The sequence below is a fragment of the Drosophila novamexicana genome, unplaced genomic scaffold (genome assembly GCF_003285875.2).
Source record: "Drosophila novamexicana strain 15010-1031.04,08,12 unplaced genomic scaffold, DnovRS2.1 tig00000193-arrow-pilon, whole genome shotgun sequence".
NCBI lineage: Eukaryota > Metazoa > Arthropoda > Insecta > Diptera > Drosophilidae > Drosophila > Drosophila novamexicana.
Window position 1 is genome coordinate 3622187 of NW_020824787.1, and position 23935 is coordinate 3646121.

General features: G+C 39.8%; 1 protein-coding gene across 6 annotated transcripts; it reads right to left on the reverse strand.

The window, feature by feature from the left end:
• Positions 1 to 681: 681 nt before the first annotated feature.
• LOC115758395 (reticulon-1-A) lies at positions 682 to 23856 on the reverse strand. Of its 6 annotated transcripts, none has more exons than XM_030699028.1 (6): positions 22365 to 23856; positions 16699 to 16734; positions 2414 to 2621; positions 1547 to 1755; positions 1378 to 1483; positions 682 to 1301 (listed from the first exon to the last, which is right to left on the reverse strand). In XM_030699028.1, the coding sequence occupies exons 1-6, from the start codon at positions 23572 to 23574 to the stop codon at positions 1226 to 1228; spliced, it is 1845 nt and encodes a 614-aa protein (XP_030554888.1). In that variant the 5' UTR covers positions 23575 to 23856; the 3' UTR covers positions 682 to 1225. The 6 variants fall into 6 exon arrangements, with proteins under 6 accessions (XP_030554888.1, XP_030554890.1, XP_030554891.1 ...); XM_030699030.1 differs by lacking the exon at positions 22365 to 23856 and adding an exon at positions 17111 to 17421; XM_030699031.1 differs by lacking the exons at positions 16699 to 16734; positions 22365 to 23856 and adding exons at positions 9798 to 9942; positions 10945 to 11022.
• Between the last annotated feature and the right edge of the window lie 79 nt (positions 23857 to 23935).

The following is a 23935-nucleotide window of genomic DNA, read 5'->3' on the forward strand; positions in this document are numbered from 1 at the left end:
AACGCAAATCATAAATATTCACTTTCATTAATATCTTTTCTTTTGTTTAGTTTTTTTTTTTTATAACAATGAGCAACAAATGGTTACAATAAAAACATTTAAGCTACAATAGATGTGTATGTATATGATTTTATGAATATGAACTTTAAAAAGTTGGCAAAAACTCAACTTGCTGTGCTACGCAAACAAATTCACATTAAATATTTGATTTATGTTGTAAAAATTCTTATAAATTAATTGTACATAAGTAAATGTTGTATGAAACAAGGCGAAGCTGTTTGTTTTATTTATGTGCTCGATAATCTGTTCGATTTGCGATTTAAGATCAAGCGCGCAACTCGTTATGTTCTCTATAAACAAATTGGTCCAATTGTTAATCAGGCCATCCTATCAAGGCTGAGTTGCAGGGACGAAAGCGAAAGGATCAGCCGGCTTCAGTTGACGCTAAAAACGTTAAAAATCGAAAATAATAAATATTGTATAAAACGAACACAATCGAAAATTAAAATTGTTTGTAATTGTTTACTTCACTTGTTTTTTATTTTGATTTATTTTTTTTATCAAAAAAAGAAATCAACAAAATTAAAATTAGAACTAAAGCAAAGAGTTTTTAATTAGAAAAAAAGTTGCTAATAAAAATGGGTGTAAAATGTTGATTGTTTTTTTCTTCTTCTTCTTCTTTTTTTGTTGTTTTCAAAAGACTTTTGCATAGTTTTCTTTGCGTATGCATATTTTAACTAAATCGTAAATGTATTAAAAAGTTTGCTTTTCGTTAAGAGTCTCGAAAGAAATTGTTTGGAAACTGAGGAAGCGTTTAATTGCATTGCTGTGGCTGTGTTTTTGTTGTTTTTTGTTTTTGTTGTTGTTGTTTTTCATTTCATTTTTCTAAACAGCTTTGTTTTTCTTTTTTCATCTGAATTTCAAATTGGTTTCGTTCGTTTAAAAAACTTAAAGACACTTGGACAATGTTTAAACTGCTACGAGTTGATATTCTTTACTTAAATGTTTTTTCTTTTTTTTTAGTTTTATGTTTTGGGTTCACAATAGCAAGATGTTGTTCGTTCTTGTAGTTTTTTTTTTTTTTTTTGTAAATTGTAATTATACAGTTGAATATATGTATTTAATTGTTATGCCCCGGATGAATATTAAACCATTCAAATAATGCTTAATAAATAAATAAACATGTTGTTGTTGTTGCTGTTGCTGTTGTTATTGTTGTTGCTTTCTATTTGTCCTTGTCCGACTCGGCAGCAGCAGCAGCCACAGGCTTCTTGTTGCCAATGGGTAGAGCCACCCGGATTCTGTAGGAATAAATGAAGGAAATGAAACATTATCAGTAAAGCTTGAACATATGGCATATGGTTATGTGATTCCTACTTGTCGGTGATTTCCGTCAACTTGTTGCGCACCAGATCCAAATAGGTGTCGATCGACTGCTTGTTGTTCTCGTAGACCTTGGGCAAGGTGAACAGCGAGACAAAGGCTGTGGATATGCAAATATAATTAATCTCCATACGATGACCATATCAAAGAGCTCTGCACTCACCCAAAATGACCAGGGTCATGCCATTGAACCAGGCGCCAATGTAGGTGAACACCCACAGAATGACACCGAATTTAATTGAATCAATAATATCCTCAACCAGGAACAGACGCCTCAGCTCCGCAACAAAGCCGTTGATGTGTGCCACAGCCACGCCGGCGATGTGCTGCACCTTCTCCTGAGACAGCGTCAGATCCAGTTCCAGATATTCTCTATAGAAAATAAAATACATGTTTAAGATCATCGGTTATGAGCTTGAACCCGAAACTAGGCACCTCAATCTGCCAGTCAATTCAGTCACTCAATCAGTCAGTCAATCAAACACTTAATCAGTCTGTTACTCAATCCATCTGTCATATAACCAATGCGTTAGTCACTCAATACGTCAGTCACTCAATCAGTCGCTCAATCAATGCGATAGTCTATCAGTCATTCAGCCAGTCAATCAATCAGTCACTCATTCTGTCACTCAATCCATCAGTCATTCAATTAATACGCTAATCGATCGATCAGTTGTTCAATCAATACGCTTGTCAGCTAGTCAATCAGACACTTAATCAGTCTGTCACTAAATCCATCAGTCATTCAATCAATACGCTAGTTACTTTATTCGCCAGTCACTCAATCAGTCGTTCAATCAATAAGATAGTCTGTCAGTCAATCAATCAGTCACTCAGTCTGTCACTAAATCCAGTTATTCAATCAATACGCTAGTCAATCAATCAGTCCTTCAATCAATGCGTATGTCATTCAGTCAATTAGTCACTTAATCAATTTGCCACTTAATCCATCAGACATTCAATCAGTCAGTCATTCACTCAATCAGTCAGTTAGAAGCCGTTTTATATGCATAGATAAATGTGTACTCACTTGAAGGGATGGCCATCGTTTGTCTTTTGTACGGCCTGTGTCACGGATTTGTAGACTCTGAAGGCGACGGTGCCGACGAGCGCCAGCAGCGACAAATACGCAAACACACTTATCACGGAGAAAGAGGAGATGGCAACCAGTGTGATAAGCCCGGCGCCAAAGACAATGCCGGACTTTTTCACATCGCGCCAGTAGATGAGGGATTCCACTGCAAGAAAGTGTAAAGAGAGACAATAAGTTAGTTTAGCTGTTACAGTTTAAGAGTTAGCTATATACAGTTTGATAAGCATATGTAAAATTCTGATTTCCATTTTTTTTATGATACAAATATCAGTTTGCTTTTGAACAGATTGCTTTTAGAGCGACAATGTAGAGGTGAGGTTCAACTTCTGTTTACAGTTTGAAAAGCATATTGGTCAACTGCAACAGCTTGAGAAGCAGCTTGGTTTTATCTAAAGTTTGTGAGCATCTCTTGATTTAGAAAGACAATGCAGAAGTTTGGCTCTCACAGTTTTAGATTCTGCTTACAGTTTGACAATCATATTTGTTGACCGCTACAATTATAGCGTCAGCTCGAGTATATATATACAGTTTTACAAGCATATGTAAGCTTCGTTTGATTTCAGTTACCAAGCTGTTTCAGAACTAGAATATGGGAATTTCGATCTCACAGTTTTAGAATCTTGCCTAGCATACATTTACAGTTTGAAAAGCACAGGCTAGATTGTCGATAGATTGTAATAGCTAGAATCTAATTAAACAATTACAGTTTTGCAGCCATTCAGCTGTTAGACGCAAAACCAAAGCACATACAGTTTGACAGGCATTTTACAAGTGAATGCAAGTCACATTTAATAGCATTTGTACTACTTTAAACTTAACGCTTTGACAAGCATATGTATTGTAGTTTTGAAGTCATTTTGCATTGCAGTTTGACAAGCTTTGGTAACATTTTGATCACAGTGTGAAGTAGTTAAGTTTAGAAGAGAGAGAGAGAGAGAGAGAGAGAGAGAGAGAGTGAGCACGAGTGTGTTAGCTACGCAGTTGCAGTTTTGGAGTCATTTGTTTGCACACTTTGACAAGCACTGCTGCTGCTGCTCCTTTTGCACTCTTTTGATTTGATTTCATTAATTTGTTGCTCAATCATTTCAATGCGAAAACACAATTGACGAGTGACTGAAAATACCAAAATATACAAAAGCACACACGCATACACACACACGCACACACACATAGGCAGCGGCTATTGGACAGCTGTGTACATATATGTATGTATGTGTTATGTATCTTTCGCTGTGGCAATTATGCAATCTTTGAGATATACCCGCACTTATCGAGTGCGTTGTGCGAGAACAAACTGTGGCACAAATTGTGCAAATGTCAGCAGGTAATAATTATTGGTAGCACGATTAGCATATAGTATAAGCACATTTATATATATATAAATAATTTAAATATATATACATATGTGTGTATATATACCCTATTTCTCACTCACAGATTCTGCTCGACATTTTATTCGTGGTTTCGTGGTTAGCGCGCCGTGCGGTCGATCGTTGCCAAGTTTTATACTAGACAAATATTATTTGCTGCCTCAACAAAAATTTTCCGGACCCCAGCCGGAAAACGCACAGCGAGAGAGAGAGAGAGAGTGTCGCATAATAAGCAAAGAGAGGGAGAGAGAGAGAGAGCTAAAGACTGAGCGAAACGGATGTGAATTGAAACATTCAAAAAAGCCGAATATAATTTGAATTTTTCTTTCTTATAAATATGCCCCTCCTCTGCCCCCTCCTGCTGCTCCTCCACCCCCCCAACCCACGACAGCAATTGAATTTCCCCGATAAGCAGTCAATGCACTCGCTTCGACGAAAGCGAATTCACCCTAAGGCGCGTTTTTCAATTGATTTGACCTATAAATAGCCGCAACTCTCTGTTGTTGAAAATAACATTTAAACAATAAACAATTTGCCGGGGGTCCATTGAAATGCGATTAATTAAACACGATTTTATGTGTTTCTCTCCTTTTTTGTTGTTTTTTTTTTTTTTGCTTCTATTTTTAAAACACTTTTCAAAATAAGCACAAAAGCATTTCGAATATTCGTTGTGTGAATACCCTGCTAGAAGCTGGCATAGGCCAAAGGGGTTGTTAGGTTAGAACATATTACAACATACTATTAAATAGATATCTTTAATACATTTATCTAATATTTTAGTTGATAACATTCAAAATGTATTATTAGAAAAAGCTTGTTTAACTTTTCTTCAATTAAAAGCATATTTCTACATAATATTTTATATGTATCGATACTTTTTCTCTTAGTTAAACACATTTCATTCACAGAAAATACTCTTGGAATTTTAAATATATAATTTGACGAATAATAGGCAGAACATTTTCATTCATTTTCGAATTTATCGATAATTATCGATTACAATTTTCTTTTATCAAATCTTTGTTTTTCAAGTATAACGGACTTGTATAGAAAATAAATATTACTCACAAGCTCAATCTCTAAAAATAACTTGTATTTAGTTTAGTCCGTTAAATAAATATTATGTTCGATAACATCGATATTTATCGATTTAAATATTCATTTTTAAAATCTATTTTTTTTCAAGTGTAACGGTTTCTTTAGAAAAAATATTACTCAATCTCCAAAAATAGCTTGTTTTTAGTTTGTTTCGTTAAACAAACATAATTTTCGATAACATCGATATTAATTGATTAAAATATTCGTAATTAAAATCTACCTTTTTCCAGCATAACGGACTTGTATGGAAAATAAATATTACTCGCAAGCTCAATCTCTCAAAATAACTTGTATTTAGTTTAGTTCGTTAAATAAATATTATTGAAATAGATTTCTTTCTTTCTTATCTTTCATTTTGTATTCTACAAGAAAAGCCAACTTGATTTCGATCAAATATTGACACGCCCCCCGCCCCCGCTGTCATCACAGCTGGAGCTCTCTGGAAATTGATGTGTTTGAGAGCAAGAACAAAAGCAGCTGCTGTTGATCTTCCCAATTTTCTGGGAGCATTGGAAATCTTCCATTAGCTTTTGTCTGCGGCGATTGCCAAGAGAAGAAGAAGAAGAAGCAGAAGAGAAGAATAGCATGGAAAGCAGAAAGACACATAGACACAACAGCTAAGCAAATATCAAGCTTTTAAACTAGTTTTGGGGGTGGGTAAAAACAAAAACCGGCCAGATAGTTGCCAAGCAGCCAAGTCTTGAGGTTATGTAAATCGACAGTAAATTAGAAAGGAAACAACAGATGTGAGGGATACAAATCGAAATTGGGTTACAGAGAGACAGCAAAAAAAAAAAAAAACAAAAAAACAATCAGACATACGAGCATATTTTCTCATATGAAAGAAAGCGATGCGAGAGAAAGTTTTCTTTTTGTGGCCGTCTCTTTATCAACTATTGAAAAAGAGACGTCGCCACAATTAGGCGACGAATTGAAAGCGTGTAGCTTGCATTGGCCACTGGAACTGGAAGATGGGCCTGGAAGTGGCTAACTGGGAACTAAGAACTGGGAACTGGGCAAACGGCAACTGGTTTCAATCAAAACAAGTTTGCACTGAAAGTGAAGTGGAGTAAAAAGAAGAAGCGGCAAAAGTGCCTAGATAAGACACAAGCATGTATGTGTGTGTGTCTGCTAGAGATGTGCGTGATACGTAAGTATCGTAAGCGTAAGTATCGTAAAAAGTAAAGCACTTTCTGTTTAAATCACACGAAAATATTCGAAATTAAAAAGTGTGTCGAGTTTCGTTAAGCTGAAGCTCCTATGCTTTGTCAGCTTACCTACGCTCTCTTTGACTTGAATGCACAGCGAGGTTCCTTGCACTCTCTTCTGCTCTCTTTAACCCAAGATAACAAACTTTCATAGCAAAACAGCATTTGGTGATTCTAAAGAGCACAAGCATGTTCTCTTTGGATTAACAGTAAAAACTTGCACTACGTAAGGCCGATCCTCATAAAGCCTCCTTAAGAGGCAAAGCACAAGCAGTGCTGTCTCGCTCTGCTTGCTTTAACCAACTTTCGCTGTTGAAGAGAGCAAGACCCGCATATAGAATAAAATGTGACAAAAATGGTGAGTTTTAAATATGTAAGTATTGTTGTTGGAAATGTAGTCGAACACATTCACAATTTATTCACTGCTTGTCTTCGATTTAAGAGCAACTTCCGCTGACAAAGCAGAAAAAATATCTTCAACGTTTTTGTCGTGCGTGATTGTGACGTCACGAGCACATCTCACTTTGTGTGTTTAGCTGGCATGCGGCATAGAGATAACCTTGAATTAGACTAAACACACACACACAAGCGCACACACACACATACCCACATGGGCAGTGATTGCAAGTGCAGGCATAAAATTATGGAATATGCTCGCGTTGCCAATTTCGTTAAGTATTTTTGTTGTTGTAGTCGCTGCCAAGCTTTGAAAGTTCGTTGACTGCGCCGTTAACCAACATTTCGACGTGGCAATCAAAATTCAAAAGCGATCGCTCACATAAATAAAAGCAGCCCAAAGCAAATTATGCAAAAAGCTGTTGTTGCTGCTGTTGTTGTTGTTGTCTGCTTTTGGGCGAATGAGCATGCAGCGATTTAACGGCCACGTTGGCGCCGCTGCTGACGTTGGCAATCGAACGGCAGCAGGGCAGAGCATAGATAACGCTTAACGGTAAATCAAGGTAGACAGCTGATAAGTTTAAGTTTAAATTTGTCTGTTATTGCTGTTGTTGTTATAGCTGACATTTACCTGGGCCACGTTCGGGCAGCGACTGGAAGTTGCCGTTGGAGTTGTTGCGTGAGTAACGTTTGCTGCCACCAGCCATTATGGGTTTTTTAAGGGTTTTCTAGTATTTATTGTAAAAGGGAACTTGGCGCCAAAATGTATGCAAAAGGGAATTGGCGTGTCTAGCACTAATTAAACTTGGATAGTGCACACAAAAACAAACACACACCAACACAGTTATTAAATGAAAAACGCAAACTCTAGAGGGCGACACTGCGGACCGCCGTCTGCTCTGAACGCAGCAAAAGAACTGGAAGAAGTTCAAACACAAAACAAACCAATAAGCTGCTGCTGCTGCCGCTGCTACTGCCGCTGCTGCCTGTCGCATTGGAGCTGTGTGCGAAAGAGAGGCAGCGCACGCCAAACAAGTTGTCTGGAATGGAGCAAGTTTGCAGCAGAGAGTGCGCGCGCTACGCGAGAGAGCCAAAGGCGGAGCGCGCGCGCGATCCCAGCGCATGAAAGTAAAAAGATAACGCGCAATTGCAACAACAAAACTTGACTACGTAGTCGCGCAATGAAAACGCTCGTCAGAACGTTTAGCAACGTGTCAAAGCACACGACGATTGACTTCGGCCAGTTCGGCGGCTGCCACGAAGCTTACGTTACGTTCAAATGACGTAGTGGGTGCGGTTGCGGTTGCGTTGCTCGAAACACGCATTGTGATTCATAAGCGCACAGCAAGTCATGCACACGCACGCCAAAAACTGGAGGTGTTTGAGTATGACCGTCGTCTGCTTATGCGTTGGTATTGGTGTTATACGCGCTGCTGCATCAATACAATTTATTTACATTGCAGTGCATTGCAAGTCTAGTGGTGTTGGTCAGTGAACTGCTTGAAACTTACAGCCGGGGGAAACAAGCAGTGCATTTTGTTCATTGAACTTTCCAACTGCAACGCAAAACCAAAACAAATTGCGTTTTACTCAACGTAGCTCTGACATCATAGTCTGAGAGAGCACCTTCCCTCTGCAACAACCCCCTTACTTTGATTTATGTGTTAGCCTCTCTGTTTTGGCGCGAGTGAGTAATAAGCTCTGCTTCAAATGATATCATGCTGCGCCCCAAAATTCGAAGAGTGTTGTGCGAAAGAGACAGCAATATGCGCCGCTGACATAATGCGCGAATCGGGTTTTTGGGCAAGGCACAATAACAAACAAATAAAAATATAATAAATATTGCACCTGACATTGTCAGAATGTGTATTGCATAAGCATGCGAGAAATGCAATAAAATGATAATGAAATTATTATAAGCAAAAATTCAGTAGCAGCGTCGGCAACAATCAAAATGAGAACCAAAATAATAGATAGAAGATAAAGACAACAATGTACCAGATGCAAGAGTGCCTGTATGCGACTATCAGACACCCTAATTCAGCACATAAATGCCTAAAACGAAGAAAGCGTGCTCTAGCCGGGTATGCCCGGCTAGGCCATGCCCTGAACCTTCTTCTAACATCATCAATTAAGAGATCGTTAGCTCTAAAATGAAAGATACTTGATCAGTATATACTTTCCTAGAAGCTACATGTCAAATTTGATCACTCTAGTCATTGGGGGCCAAAGAGACTTGCTCAAAAAACAGGATATCGATTGCGATATATATCGAAATGGGGCAAGTTATCGATTATCGCAAACAAATTAAGTTTTAAATTTCCCTTTAATTCAACTCTTCTTCTCAAGAGACGCTATTTCTTTGTTTCTTCTTTGCTTTAGATTCGTAAACGTTTCACATCCTCCAGTTTCGCTTTGAAGAGCGAGGGTAGCTTTTGTTTTTTGATTCTGCTTTGTTTTCCTTCCAGTATTCTCTATTTAGTATGCCGAAACGTTTCACTGGCTGTTAACTAAACTATTAAAATAGGTATATAAATTCAAATTTCTACTCATTACACATTAACCAGGTGAACTAACTGGCAATTGGCAATTTACTGGGTGCTAAGCTTATCTGAAATCTTTGCCAAACAAAAACTACTTTAAGAATATATGATAGTATAGCACAGACTATGTTCAAGTGCTAGCAAACATAATAAAAGATTTAATGCCACATCATTTATCACATTCCGAATGAACTGATTGTGAGTTTGAAGCGGAAATTCACAAATGTTAAGTAGTCGTAAATTAGAATACAGTGCTCACTCGCAAAGACGAACATCAGATTGCAGAAATTGTAATGATATAAATGCATATAATGATAATAGTAAAATATCTATAAATTCGATTCGTGGAAAAAACCCAATTATTATTCCTGGACTGTCATAATCTTTCCACTCTAACCTTAAACTAAATCAAGTGTCAAGCACCCAAAGTTAGGTTGAGTAAAAAAAGAACGAAATTGTGAAATGCAGATAAGAAAATGCTTGAAATGACTAACGAATATTTTAGAGTCGGTTAAAAAGAAATGTGTTTGCCAAAATGAATATTGAATTGTTTTTACAGTGCACACACAGAAGAAGAAGACTAAATGTTTATAAATAAATTCTAGCTGCAATTGGAAACAGCGCCAGAATCAAGAGAAATGACAAAGAGCAAGAGCAAGAGTCAAGCGTTATATCTTCTAAATAGATCGTAACCTTAAATACTTACAAGACTCCCGATTGAGGGGCAGCTCTTTAATTTCGCCGAGCGTTACGAATAGCGCCTGAAGCGTTTCTAAAGCGGCGGCCATTACTTATATATGTATGTATATATATTAGATATATTCTCTAGATAATCGTAATTCACAAAACAACTGCAACGAAACGAATCGAATCGGAATTAGGAAGTTGCAGGCACGCGACTCCGGCTCCGGCTCCGGCTACGGCATTAGCATTAACCGTTAACTCAAGTGAGGCAATCGACCGACTGAACGATCAGCGAACCCAGAACCCAGCAAACAGAGGCCCCAGACAACGACGACAACAACAACAACGACAGCGACAATGGGCAAATTCAGCGAATGACTTGCCAAAATGCGAAAAAAAAATAAATAAATAAATAAAGAAACAGAAATAGACGCGACAACGCATTCGGCTAAATGCAATGATAGATAACTGCCACACACTACACTCAGCGAAATTGACGAGTTACTTGACAATTGTTATATTGTTATATATTATTATATATTATTTATTATATTTTTATTTTGTTTTGTTATTTTTTATTATATTCTCTTTATATTTTTAGTTTTAGTTTCTCTCAGGAATGCTTGATTTACTATATAAATTTACTATATATAAGCCAAAACTTTTCACTTTAAGAATCGAATTGAATATGATTTATAACAGTTTGGCAAAATGTCAATAAAATTTGAGTTCTTACAAAATATCATCCAAAAAGAGAACTATAGTCCTAAGAATTTCTTTTAATTATTTACACATTTCTTGGCAATGCATTCGAAATGAATTAATATTTCTCTCACTTCGATTCAATTATTAATTATTTTATGTGTTTGCCATTTCTCTGAGTGTAGCATTTTGACGCGCTCGATAAGCGCACGTTGATTTAATTTGAACGAAACTAACGAAATTATGAAATATGCTCTAGGTTATATAATTCATAGAGTGCAGCCAAGTCGGTGCGAAAAATTGTGCCGCATCGAAATGGCAAAGAATCGAAAGTATTTATGTAGCTGTCAATTGTTGTTGTTGTTCTTGCTGTGCTTGTTGCCCAAACTGATGTGAGGTCAGGCGAAGGGTTCAGCAGCAGCTGTTGTGGAGGCAAGTACAATATATGCACATATTTTGTATCTTACGGATGCGCACAGACGACACAAAAACACGACGAAACTCACGCGTTACCGGAGGAGCACTGAGGCGTTTCTGTGCAACGTTGACAAAGTCCGTACATCAACTAAACTACAATTAATTTCGGATGCGCTCAGGCACAGGGCATGAGCATGAGGTACACTCAATATACACATAGGTAGACACACAAACTCACAGATACATATATCTCTCTATATATATATATATATGTGTGTGTGTACCTATATAGGGGTTACCCCTGCGCCTATGGCAAATAGAACGCTCGAGCGACACTGAGTGGTTCGGAGAGCGTGCGAGAGCGAGAGAAAGAGAGCGCAGAGAAATGGTCAAGCTGTAAATGCTATCGCCCTGCATTTCGTATCTCTATCTGAATCTGTAACTGTATTTGTATCTGTGTATCTGCGCGTAGGTAGCGATCCCTAACCTGGACTCGCTTCAGTTTCGAGCATGTCGCTGCGTGCGCGTCGCAGATGCAGGTAACCAGACGCCCTTCAGCAGGTACTTATAAAACTTGATTGGGCATAGGGGTAGCGGCGGGCAGGGGGTGCGCGCCAGGGCTGCACTGCTACAGATGCCGTAGCACAGATAACTGTTATACTATAGGCCATAGAACAGCTGTGCGGATCTTTTTAGCTATCTTTCGAAAAGCACGACCCGTTTCAGCCCTTAAGCTTAAAGAAAGCTCGCGGCGCAGTTCTTGCATGCACTGCGAAAAGCTCGCACTCTCCCTCTCTCACTCTCTCTTTCTTGCAGCTGCAGCCCGCAGCGTAATCCGAAAATCGAACTGCTTAGGCGGCGACAACAACAAATATGGCCGAAACAGCTAAAAAGCTAAAATTAGCAGGCAAAGGCGAACGTCGACGCCGGCCGGGCAGACAGAGACGTAGATGTGGCCAGAGAGAGCGAGAGACAGAGCGCAGCATAAACAATAACAACAATTGAGAGCAGCAACAATTGCGCGCTGTCTCTCTATCTCTCCTCTCCCACTCGCTCCACCATTTGCAATATCAAGGTTAGGTTCTGCTTGGGGGCGTTGTGCACTGCTTGCTTGACTAAGCTTTCAACTGCTTTGTTTAAAAGGCGCCAACCAAAGGAATTGATTTCGGATTTCGAATTTAGTTTGTAGGCGTGGGAAAAGTTTATATGGACTGCCCGCCGCGTGACGTCAGCGTCTCTGACGTTCGCTTCTTTGTTGTTGTTCTTCTTCTTAGCAAGTGCACTGGAATGGCACATGACTCGAAATTTCTTATCAGAGACATTGGGCTATCTGCTAAACTCACTTTCATTAATACCCTGTAAAAAAGCTCATTTCACAATGGGATTTCTGAAAGAGTATTTCAGAGTCTTATGAACAAAACTGATCCGATTTTGGCGCAATGAAAACTTATTGAATGTGAAATAATTAAATTAATTTGAAAATATTACATTTTTTTTTAGAGAGAATTTGTTAAGAATTTGTTCAGATTCTGCATCTAAATTCTTGGCAAAGCTGACCACAAGTTTTTCAATTTATAGGGTACCTGCGGGTCGTTCATTATCTTGCAGCACATTTTCGCTTGTCTTTATTTGTTTAACTTATCAATTTGCAAAATACGCTTCGCACATAAATGCAAATTTATAAATATATGTATATTTCTTTTGGTATTGCAAAAAAAGCGAGCAACATTTCCGATGATCTAATGCGCCAATCGCTTGACTGGAATCAAGTGGTATTTATATAGCTTGATATAGAAATGTTGTTGCCGGCACGTAGCCATTTCCCTTCCAAAGTTTCCGAGTCTATTTCTAGCCAGTTGCATAAGAACAAAAGCCGGCCGGCCGGCTAAAAGCCAGGCGAAAGGCAGTTCAACTAAAACCCAGACCATGGACTCCAGCTTTACCTCGCTTAGTTGTAGCCATTCGGCTATTCGCATGCGGTCATGACCAAAAATGGACCAAGCACTCGTCAATTTCTAATTATGAATCAGAATTTGTACGTGCTCGTATTTAGAGGGTATGTGAGCATGTTTGACCGCAGAAAAGGCGTAAGTATTTCATGATTTATGCGTCAGCCGCTAATAAACAAGTTTTCGTTAGGAAAATTACTAGAGTATTGTTCTAGAATAATTTATCTAGCTTGACGACTGGCATATCTTTGGCACGCCGAAGATCTGATACCCTTGCAGACATTTTCCCTACGCTTTTGCAGATAGGTCCGAATAGTGAAGCTTGTAAAGGCTGAGTTTGATGAAAATATGAAGTCGCACGATCTTGATAGCATTTGGCTTGTATATAAGTATCATAACTTGATAAACAAAAAGGTTTTTCTTAAAATCTATACAATATGATAGTCTGATGCTGATATGAAGGGAGCCTAATGAAACTAATAAAAGACGAATTTGGTCAGAAAATCTTGACAAACAATAATGTATTTCTGGTTGGACGGACTGACTGATAAACGGACAGAGTGGATGGACGAACATGGCTTTGTCATCTCGACTGGCTGATCTAGAATATATATACTTTATGGGGTCGGGGAGGTCGCCTTCTATGCGGCACACATCTCATGACAAAGTTATAACATCCTCTATAAGGGTATAAAAAGGTAATTCAATTAGTTCTATTAGCTGCAAAGCAACTATTAAAATGGGGTTTAAAATGCTTTCGTTAAGGTTTCAAACTGCTTTGAACGGCTTAAAGCAGCTATTAAACAGTTTCAAAAGCAGTACAAAAGTTGTTCAGTTGTATTTTCTAAACCTTGATTAAAGAATAAGGACATGAAATTGAATATATGAAGACAATCAAAAAAAATTGCTGGCTAGCAAATTTTATAATATGGTTTCAAGCTGTCCTAAAAGCGGTTTTGGCTGTATAAAGCGCTGTTAAAACGGGCTGTAAAACAGTTTCAAGAAAATTGAAAGAGGGAAGCATATTATAATTAATATCAGGAATTTATTACAAGAGGGTTCACTCCTGCTTGTCAGTTTTGTGTCAGTCAAGTCAGAGTATTTGCCAGTCAGGCTTTAGCTTACTAAATCGCGGCATTTACAGTTGAACGCCTCGTTGGCTTTCTATATGGCTAAGACAAGTTAAAGCTAGCCAATTGTATACAGATTTGTATGGGTTGACTGACTCACGGACTGGCCGCCTGCTAGGCCCACGAAGCGTTCAGTGCCCACAGTGGGCAGTCCGGGATGTCTGACGCCCACTGGGCCGGCATGGAGAGTGCCTGCAATTAATTGTTAAGTGCCGGCAGCCAAAATTGGGCATAAGTAGAATAGAGAAATTGCTTTTACGTGCCAAGCGGATGGCACATCAAAGTAGCCGCAGATTTGTGGCTTAGTTCACGGCGGGGTGCAACTCAGGAAAACTAGTTGCTAGTTATCAGAAATAGATTTTATGATTCTATGATCCACATTGGTAGTAAATAGGATCTTTAATGGTGTTATTAATAATAAAACTAAAGTGGAAGCAGTTTATGGCAAGCTGCCCAGATATATTTAACATATATACATATATATATATATATATATATGTATATTTGGAATATTGAATTATTGGTTTCTTGAAGCTGAGCTCATTTGGGCGTAAGCTATTGTTAACAGCTGCTTTACATAGCAGCTTCTTTGCCGTTTAAGCAAGCAGTTCACACAACAGTTGCTTAACATAACATTAATATGTAACATGCACATCTGCTAAATTAACAGTATAATGTTAATGTGTGTATTATATGACATTTTTAATTGATTTATATGTAGGAAATTGCTACGATTATCTGAGTTTAGCAATTTTTAATTATTTTTCGTATGTATTAAAAACAAAAACAATCAATAAAATTCCACACTAGTGACAAACTCCATTGTTCAGTGCAATTTGAAAGTATGATATGAATCTTTAGAGAGTACAGCTCATGCCCAGACAATTCGTACACAAAGTGATTAAGTTTATATATAGCATAGACTTGTACTTATATTTGTTTGATTGTCGGTTGTCTGTTTTGCAGTTACAGCTGGGTGCAAAGCTCAAAAGACGTCAGAATCGTCGTAGTCGTAGTCGCCAGTCAGTCGAAATGATGATAATCGTAAGCGTTGTTGTATTTGCTTTCATAAGCTCATGAAATGCGCTATACTACTTGATATAAATGCATATAGCTGCATATACTATGTAGAAGGTGCATGTTTAGCTGGCGTCTATTGCATGCGAACCCCGTGCGAAAGGCGGGGGGATTGCCACCCCGCCCCCGCCATAGACCCAACCACAGACAGGCCTCATATCAGCTTGCAGTTGACTGTAGACGGGAGAAAAGTTTTCCAGCTTGTATTATGGCAAAAGCTGACGGTCGAGCGGCATGAAAGCGCTTAGCATGCGATCCGATTACGGATTTTGTTGCCGCTCCAGTGCCAGCCCCAAGAGGATGGGGGAGGGGGGTTCTGCTGCTGACGGGAAGGTAACTGAACTGCATTTATGTAGTCCTACTAATTACGTGGGCGTGGCACTTTAAACCGCAAAAACACACACACACACACTTTTGTTTAGGCATAATTAATGCAAGCGCCGACCTTTTGGCGTTTTGCCGCTTCAGAAATTTGTGTTGTGCACTTTTTAGCGCTGAGCGCGGTTTTTCTTCATTTTCCGCAGTGGCCTTTTAGGCGTTGTCCGGCGAATTTAGACGTAAAGCGTATAAGGCAAAATTGAATGTACACAAAACAGGGGAATTTAAAAAAAACAAAAGGAAAAAAGAAATTTAGCTTCAAGCCGAGATAATAGAAGAAAACATATAGGGCTGCTCTAATGGGAGCACTCTGGAGACAGTAGGATACCCTGTATATTTTATGTGCGCATACATTTTAGTCTGTAAACCAATTGTAGAGCTCACCAGTTCTATATTTGGATAGCTTTACAAAATACTAAAGCAAGGTTCATCTACAAATCAGCTCTTGTTATGGCCGAGAAATCGATATTTATCGATTATGAAGCGATTGAGAAACCTGGGCATTAATCAAATAATAGAAAAATATAAATGGAAACAGTCTCTGTATATATCGGATTTGACTTGTGCAGTCTGTCTCTTCAAAGTAGGTTGGGCTGGCAATTCTTTACATTTTGACTGAATTTATCGATATATCGATCAAGTAAATTAAACTTGATCTAGGTCAGCCAAAGCTTACAGTAATATTTTACATTTCATGTGCTTGAATCGAATAATCGTAGAACTACAAAACTGTGTCAATTTTGAGGGGCATACTCTGGTTTATTAAAAAATATAAAAAAAAACTCTGGAAGGACTGAGTTCTCTTGTAAGAAATGAGGATATATTCTGCTGTCCAGCACGCCTTTAATCGGCTACAGGGTATACAAAACAAGAGACAGCAAAATATGCACTGCGAATGGGTTTAGTAATATACTTGAGCATGTATTCAGGGTTGTTATATTCAGCGCAATTACAATAGACACACGCACACACATACACACGCACGCTCCAGAGCAAGTGCACAACAATAACAGAAATAAATAAAGCGTGGCATAGTTTAAGGCTTAATAGATACAGGCTTAAGAGGGGGGGCGACAGCACTGTACAGTCGGGGGGAGGGGCTCGCTTTGTGCGGGCGCAACAATGACATCATTAAAGATAGACAACATTTCGTATGGCTTTTGGCCCCCATATAAAGCGCATAATCATCGAGAATTGCGTTTACAGTTATTTGCGCGTTGCAAGCAGTTTTGTGTACAGTTTGAGAGGCACTGGCGCCCAATAGACTTACCTTGCGGGTGCAAACGTTCGGGCTTGAACCAGGCATCTGCAAATAGGCGATTGATATATTGATTTTCGTTAGTTAGCATTAGGTTTCGTGTTGTGCAAGGCAGATAGAGCGAGAGCAACAGACATAGAATGAGATGGAGATACATGAAGAAAAAGAGTGGGAGAGAGAGAGAGAGAGAGAGAGAGGGCGAGTTAGCGTGCATTAGGCGGTGTTTAATGTCAAATTAAAGCGCAACTCGAGGCGCAAAACAAACAAAAAATAAAACATGCAAAACAAACAGAATTTAAAAGAAAATTAGAAGAAAAGAAAATAGCACCGAAACCAGGTCGTTTACAAAATGCATATCCGCATATCCATTGACAGAGGTTAGTTTGGTTAACTGTATGTGTATGTGTGTATGTGTGCAACTTACTGGGATCCAAAATGGAGCAAATCAATGGGCGCTGCTTGCAGACGCCATTTTGTCCGGCCTCGCCAATTGTACACATTTTCAATAATTTTCTGTTATTGTTAAAACTTTTTCAACTATCCACAAAGCCGTCGCACACAGGCAGTCGCTTTTAGTGCAAATAATTAAAAAGGTACTTTATTACTGCGTATTTTCTATTGTGTAGCCAAGAAACAAAGCACAATGCACAATACGAGAGAGAGCGAGCGAGCGAGCACTAGTTAAATTACGACGTAACGTTAACGCAAATACGGTACTTGGAGAATATGCGCAATCGCGTATAAGAATTCACTGGCGTCCGTTAGGCTCACGACGCGTACAGAGACTGAGCGTAGGCCGAAAGCTTGAAGCCTGTCGCGAGCTAAAAAGGACTAGCTCAAAAGCACAAAATAGAGAGAGAGAGAGAGTGAGTGGGCAGCGCGAGAGTGGGTGAGTGTGTAAATCGATAAGCGAACTGTACGCTGGGTTGAGCAACCGCGGTTAGCCCTGAACCCGCATCGGAAAAAGCTCAAGCTCAACGCTAGAGCTGACATTTCTATCGATTAACAATTGCTGCTGTTGCTGTTGCTGTCGCTGCAGCTGAGCCGTGTGTAGAGCTGTGTAGAGTTTGCTTTGGGTGTAGCGCATGCGCTGCTTTTGTAGACATTTTCGGGGGTTGGGCGGCTTTAAGGGTTAAGCATGCTGCCCCGGAAATTACCAGACGGCGGCTTCCGTTTTGTTCTTGCTTTTTTTCTTTTTTTTTTTTTGGGCGCGGTGCAGTGCCTGCAAATACTGCAGCCTGTGCTGTGGGTTTGGCATGTGGTTGCTTGCTCTGCCTGCGCCTTGGGCAGGCGTGAAATTTAGATATGAAATCAATTAGCCGGACATCTGTCTAGCCCTTATAGTTGATATAGTTATAGTTAATCTAGAACAACATATATTTTTTCTGTTAAAGACGACAAGAAATTGTCAACATCTCTTCAGCAAATCGATTGGTAAGCATCGAGAGAAGGAGCAGAAGATGACCTACATATGTTAGAAAAGTTGTGCAATTCGAACTGTACTTAAAACTTTTCCACTTTAAGGCAGATTTAATCAGATAATGTCATAAGCCATTTGCCCACTCCCAAATGCAGTTATATAAATGTACAAATGCCATTAGATGGTCTCTCAAGGGTTCTCTAATTTTGTTATGCAAGGTGGAATGCATGGAATGAGATACAAATTGCAGCCCTTAAAATATCTAGATATAACTTGGCATTGAGCCATCTTTTTGCACCAAGCAATACATAAATCGCTGTCAACTGGAACTCTGAACTAGATAACTATATCAAAGGAACAGTTTGTCAATATATATATCTATATCTAAATCTAATCAGTAATTAGTTAATACATAAAGAGCCTAATAAATGTTACTCCCAATATTTTGGCTACCATTTCAAGAAAAATCGATCGATAATTGTGCCTGGCTGGTAAGGAAAAGATATACCGCACATACGGGAAGGGTATTCAAACGTCGGCCAAGCTAGCTTCCTTCTTATTTATCTCATCTGCACTGAACTCTACACAAACCTATTTTCAAGGCATTCGACATATGTGAATTGTTCTCTATTTATGTCAAAGAAATTTCATATATTGATGTGCAATATTTACAAACAAAATAAACGCTTCAATTCTATAATTTAGCTAAACAAAAACTAGATTTTGTGCGTTATTTATAAGAACAAAGTTTCAATTGTGAAAGCGAAAGAGAAGTTTTTATTTGTTCGCTTTTGGCCCAATAAACACTCTGTATACAAAAGATTATCGAACACGCCCGACTGGAAGCACTTGGAACAGAAAAAACAAATTTTTAAAATAATATTATCCACACTTTGTTTACAGCGTGTCGCCTCGGGAGCTTTCACAAATTTCGTTACGCCTTGTAAATACACTCTATATATATACATATATATACATTGTTTTTTTTGTCTTAAACACAATTTGAATGCATGCTAAGTACATATGCAATTATGTACAGAGCATTTTCTTCTTCGCGTATTTAACTTCTTGACGATATTCACAGTCTATTTATAAGCTGCACTTAATTGCCTTCTGATAGACATGTGAGCAATGCCGGCAACTCGGCTACAGTTATAAAGCGGGCGATAAGTGCAAAGCGAAGGCGCCGATAAGTGCAGGCCTAGCACGCGCTAAGCCTTGAATAAGCGTAGAGAGCGCGCGCGAGAGAGAGAGAGAGAGAGGGAGAGCGAGAAAGGGAAGCCAAAGCAAGGGACCAGATGCAACAGTGCTGAGCATATTTGTAGTCAACTCTGGACTTTTTTAGGCTATTAGCGGGTGTTCCGATTCATTTTGCAAAGGGAAACGAAGCTCATTGAAAAAAGTAAAGAGCAACTTAACGAAAGAGAAGCCACAGCAAGGGCTCATGTGCTCGCCAGTGTTGTGAATTTCCATTTTATTTGGCCTAATCTAGCTAGTTCTTTAAATGTAATTGTCAAAACAGAAAAGGAATTCAAGCTATTTGTTGTTTTTGAGCAAATTAAATGAAGGAAGGAGTTTAATTCAATATCTGGCAGCCTGAAAATAAAAACTTGATTTTTGTGTATCGCAAAATTTGGTATTTGGGCTCTCGTATAGGCCAGCTGCAAATATATTACTCCGTTTTCGATTTTTTTCCCAGCACTTAACTAAGTACAGGGTATACTAGGGTATACTAGCTGGGTACTTCTAACTTGCTCTTCAACCAATATTCTTTTAACTATATTTCCCCTCCTGAACTAGCTTTTTTACGCATCTCTTTAATCAGCCGCACTGTTACACACACACACACAGGCAAAGACAATGCGCAAAAGAGCAACTGGTAAAAGAAAATCATTATCGTTATCGATATTGTGGCGTCAGCTGGGTCGATGACAAGCGGAAGGCAGGCAGCAGCAGCGGCCGCAGCAAAGTCAATGCCAATTGGAAGAAAAAGAAGAAGCACAAATAATGCCAGACTGACAGACAAATGGGCAGACAGACTATTCAGACAGTGAAGCAGCCATTTAGCATGTACTTGCCATAAAAATAGCAAATAAAGACAAAGGCAACGCCGCGATTGCAGCGCAGAAAAAAAAAACAAAGCAGATTACTAATTGGAAAATTTTGCCAGCATGCGGTGAAAATAAAGGCGCAGATTGCAGAACACAAAAAGTCAAATTGGGCGCAACCGACTGCGCGCTACTCTGCACAACATGCAATTACCGATTGAGAGGGGATTTTGTCAGTTTAACGTTAAGACTAGAGTTTCACAGTCCTTGATTAAAACTTTTATGTAGTGTAATAAATAATGATCGGTATATATCGACAGACATTGCACAAAACCAATAAGCTCTTTTTTTCGCTTGCGTGCAGGGTATAGAAAACGGATATCAAAATGAATTTGCGCAGCGAAGCGGGCCCCCAACTAGACAATTGAATTATGCAGGCAAGGCTTAAATTAGAGAGTACTTCAAAGAGCAGCAGCTGCCCTCTCTCGCTCTCTCGCTCTTTGCCTATGTGTATGTTTGGCTGTGTGTGTGTTTGCCGTAATTGCTTTAATGGACACACGCTAAAATAGTACAAACAGAATAAATGTAAAATATGAATTATGAATGCTTTGCACACACGTCATTGAAATAAAAAACTAGACAAAAACAGCTGCTGATTCATCACATGAACAAGAAATAATAAAAATAAGATTCGGCACATTGAAACTATGCCATTTTGAAGAATTTCTATTGACTAATTCAATAGTTAATTGCGCAGCCGTGACTCAGGCGTCAATCGAGCAGCGCTGGCAATTTAACCGTTTCGACTGCTGCCTGCCATTCTCGCTATTTATTGCAAGGTGGAAAAAGCTAACAAATGTATTTAAATTACGATTTTTTTTTTAATTTTCTAAAAAGTGTTAGACTAATGACATATTACCTAACGGTCTGATCACACAAATGGAAAGCGAAAGTGAACTCATAGTTTACGGATATTTTCAATCGATGTTTCAGCTATTTGTGGTTATCGATATTTGGTCACATTGCCGATGACGATTGACGATCGCCTGCAATGAAAAGCTCTTAAGAGCAAGTGAGAGCGAAAGCGAGGGGGCGAAACGCTGCATGCGAAATGCCAGCCGTAACGTTAAACGTTTGGCAAGTGAAATTCTATGCGCATGAAATATATTTAAGCATTGTTGTTTTATTGTGTACATAAAGAACAGCGCAAAACTTGATGCCGATGACATCAGCAAGCTGCAAAATTCACGCAAAAACCAAAATGCCAAAGCCGCTAAGCAAAAGGCACAGGCTAAAAGAGAGAGAGAGAGAGAGGAAAGAGAGCGACTTGTTTACTGCTAAAATAAAAAAAAGTGACTAACAAGTATAAAAAAAAAAAAAAACAACACTCGGTGACAGAGTGACCAGACCTGGTGACGTTTACTAAGGTGCCAAGGTGCGGTCGCGAGGATACACAGAGGAATTAACAAAAACAAACACACAAAATGATGACTATTTGTCAGGCACAAACTAATTAGAAACGAAATGATAACGAAATACAATATATATGTATATTGATAGCTCTTGCAGCAGATATTGCACATCATATCACAATCGGATATTAAATAACAGCATTATGCGGCTTTGCCCGGACCGAACCCAATTGTGTTTCACCTATTTTCCGACTGTGGCGGAAACCCGTTTAAGCGATTAGCTCGGATGCTTTTAGCAATTACAGTTATTTGGCAACCACTTTTAAGATTTAGAAAATGCAGTTAAAGAATATTTTATAATTTTGCTAATATAAATTATAGAAATTATCAATTATTATCAAAATTCTTTTCCATTAAAAAATTTTTTTTCGCTTCAAGAAGTCGAACCGATACCCTATAATTTACATCAATTTTTTTGTAAAGCTTTGAGCATGATTTCTTAACAGAGATCTTTGAAAATTAGCTTTAGGCAAATTCCACCCATTTCCCATCTTTGCAGGTGGAATGCAAATCAAAAATAGATACCGAGCCCATATTGATATTCTATAAATATTCTAGTTTTTTTTAAAGCTTTGCGCATGATTTCTTAAAACAGATCTTTGAAAATGAGCATAAGACAAATTCCACACATTTTCCAAACCTGCAGGTGGAATGCTCTAAATACCAATTGGCAACGCTGCAAGAGCATCAAATCTTCGGCTAGCCGAAGCTGAACTTGTTTGGGTTTTGTCCACTCACCAAGTCCGTACTTGTAGAAGATCTCCTCGACTGAGACAATCTTTGGTTGTTGCTGCTGCTGCTGCTGTTGTTGTTTTTGGGGCTGCTGTGCCGGCGCCTTGACCTTGGGCGGCTCCACGGGCTTGGCCGCGGGCTTGACGGGCTCCGGTTTGGGTGTTGGTTTAACAACAATCTCTTCATCGTCCAAATCGGTGACCAGCGCCGAAGCCGGAGCCGTAGCTGGAGCCGGAATGGGTGTTGGTGCTGGTGCACTGGCTGCCGCTGCAGCTTTGGGCGCCACGGGCGGCGTGGCTGTGCGTTCCTCCTTGAAGTCACTGAGCAGATCCTCGGAAGAGATGAATTGCTCATGGTCCTGCTCCTTGAGGGCATCGGCAATGGGCTTCTTGGCCGGCGACGGTGTATACGAAGCGGACGGCGAATCTGTGTCAGAATCCTTGTTGGCCACAACGGGCGCTGGAGCAGCTGCGGCAGCAGCCGTAGCAGTGGCAACGGCAGCTGCAGCTGCTGGATTCGGCTTGCTGAAGTAGTCATCATCGTCGTCATCATAGAACTTATCGCTGGCCGTCGGCGCCGTGGCTGCAAATGGCTGCAGTGGCGCGCTCATCGGCTGGCTGAAGCTGCCCATCAAATCTACCTCCGGCTCCTTGGCTGGCTTGGGCGGTGCCGGAACAGCGGGCGCGACAGCCGGAACAGCAGCCGGCGGAGCAGCTGGAACGGCGGGCGCAACAGCTGGAACCGCAGCCGGCGGAGCAGCTGGCTTGGGCGCATCTCCGTAGAGGCCACGCTCGACATTCATAAAGTCGCTGGTCAGCTCGCCGATGCCGTGCTTGGCGGCTTTGCCTGTCTGCGCCAGGAAATCACCAAAGTCATCCGTTTGCTGGGCAAACTTGGCATCCAGCTGCTCCTGGGCCTCCTTGGCGCCAGCGGACATGCGCTGCACGAAGGCCTGCGGGTCGCCGAAATCAAGATTCTTTTGCTCGTTGGCAAAATACTTTTCGGTATGCGCATTATCATCCTGTGCTCCGCTGCTGACGTTGGCTGCGCTGCCGCTGCTGCCAGCGCTGTCGCCGGCGCTGAGGTCGCCCAGCAAATCGTCATAGGTGTCGGTCACCTTCTTGGAGGCCGCATTGGCGGCGCTGGTGGCGCTGCTAAAAATGTCGTCGGCCGTGGCGGCAGCTTCCTTTTTCAGATCGGCGAAATTGAAATCCATTATAAATAAATTGTTGCAGCTGCGGCTGTTGTTGTTCTTGTTGCTTTGGTATCCTTTTTTCTGCTTGGACTCACACACACATACGAATGGGCGCACACAGAGGAAGACACGCACTCACGCACTTGACCGGCTGTTTGCGTTTTGATTTTGTTTATTTGTTGTGTACAAAATATTTAAGTGCTTGTCAAAATTGCTTTGATCTGAATTTGTTTGCAGCGGTGTCCGTTATACTTAAAATTTAATTTATTTTACAATGCGACAATCGAGCGCAGCAACTGTCTTGTTTGAAAAATGAAGTGAGACTGCGCGATGGTGTGACCGCACAACGAAAAGTTACAAATCATGACACATACACGAGTGT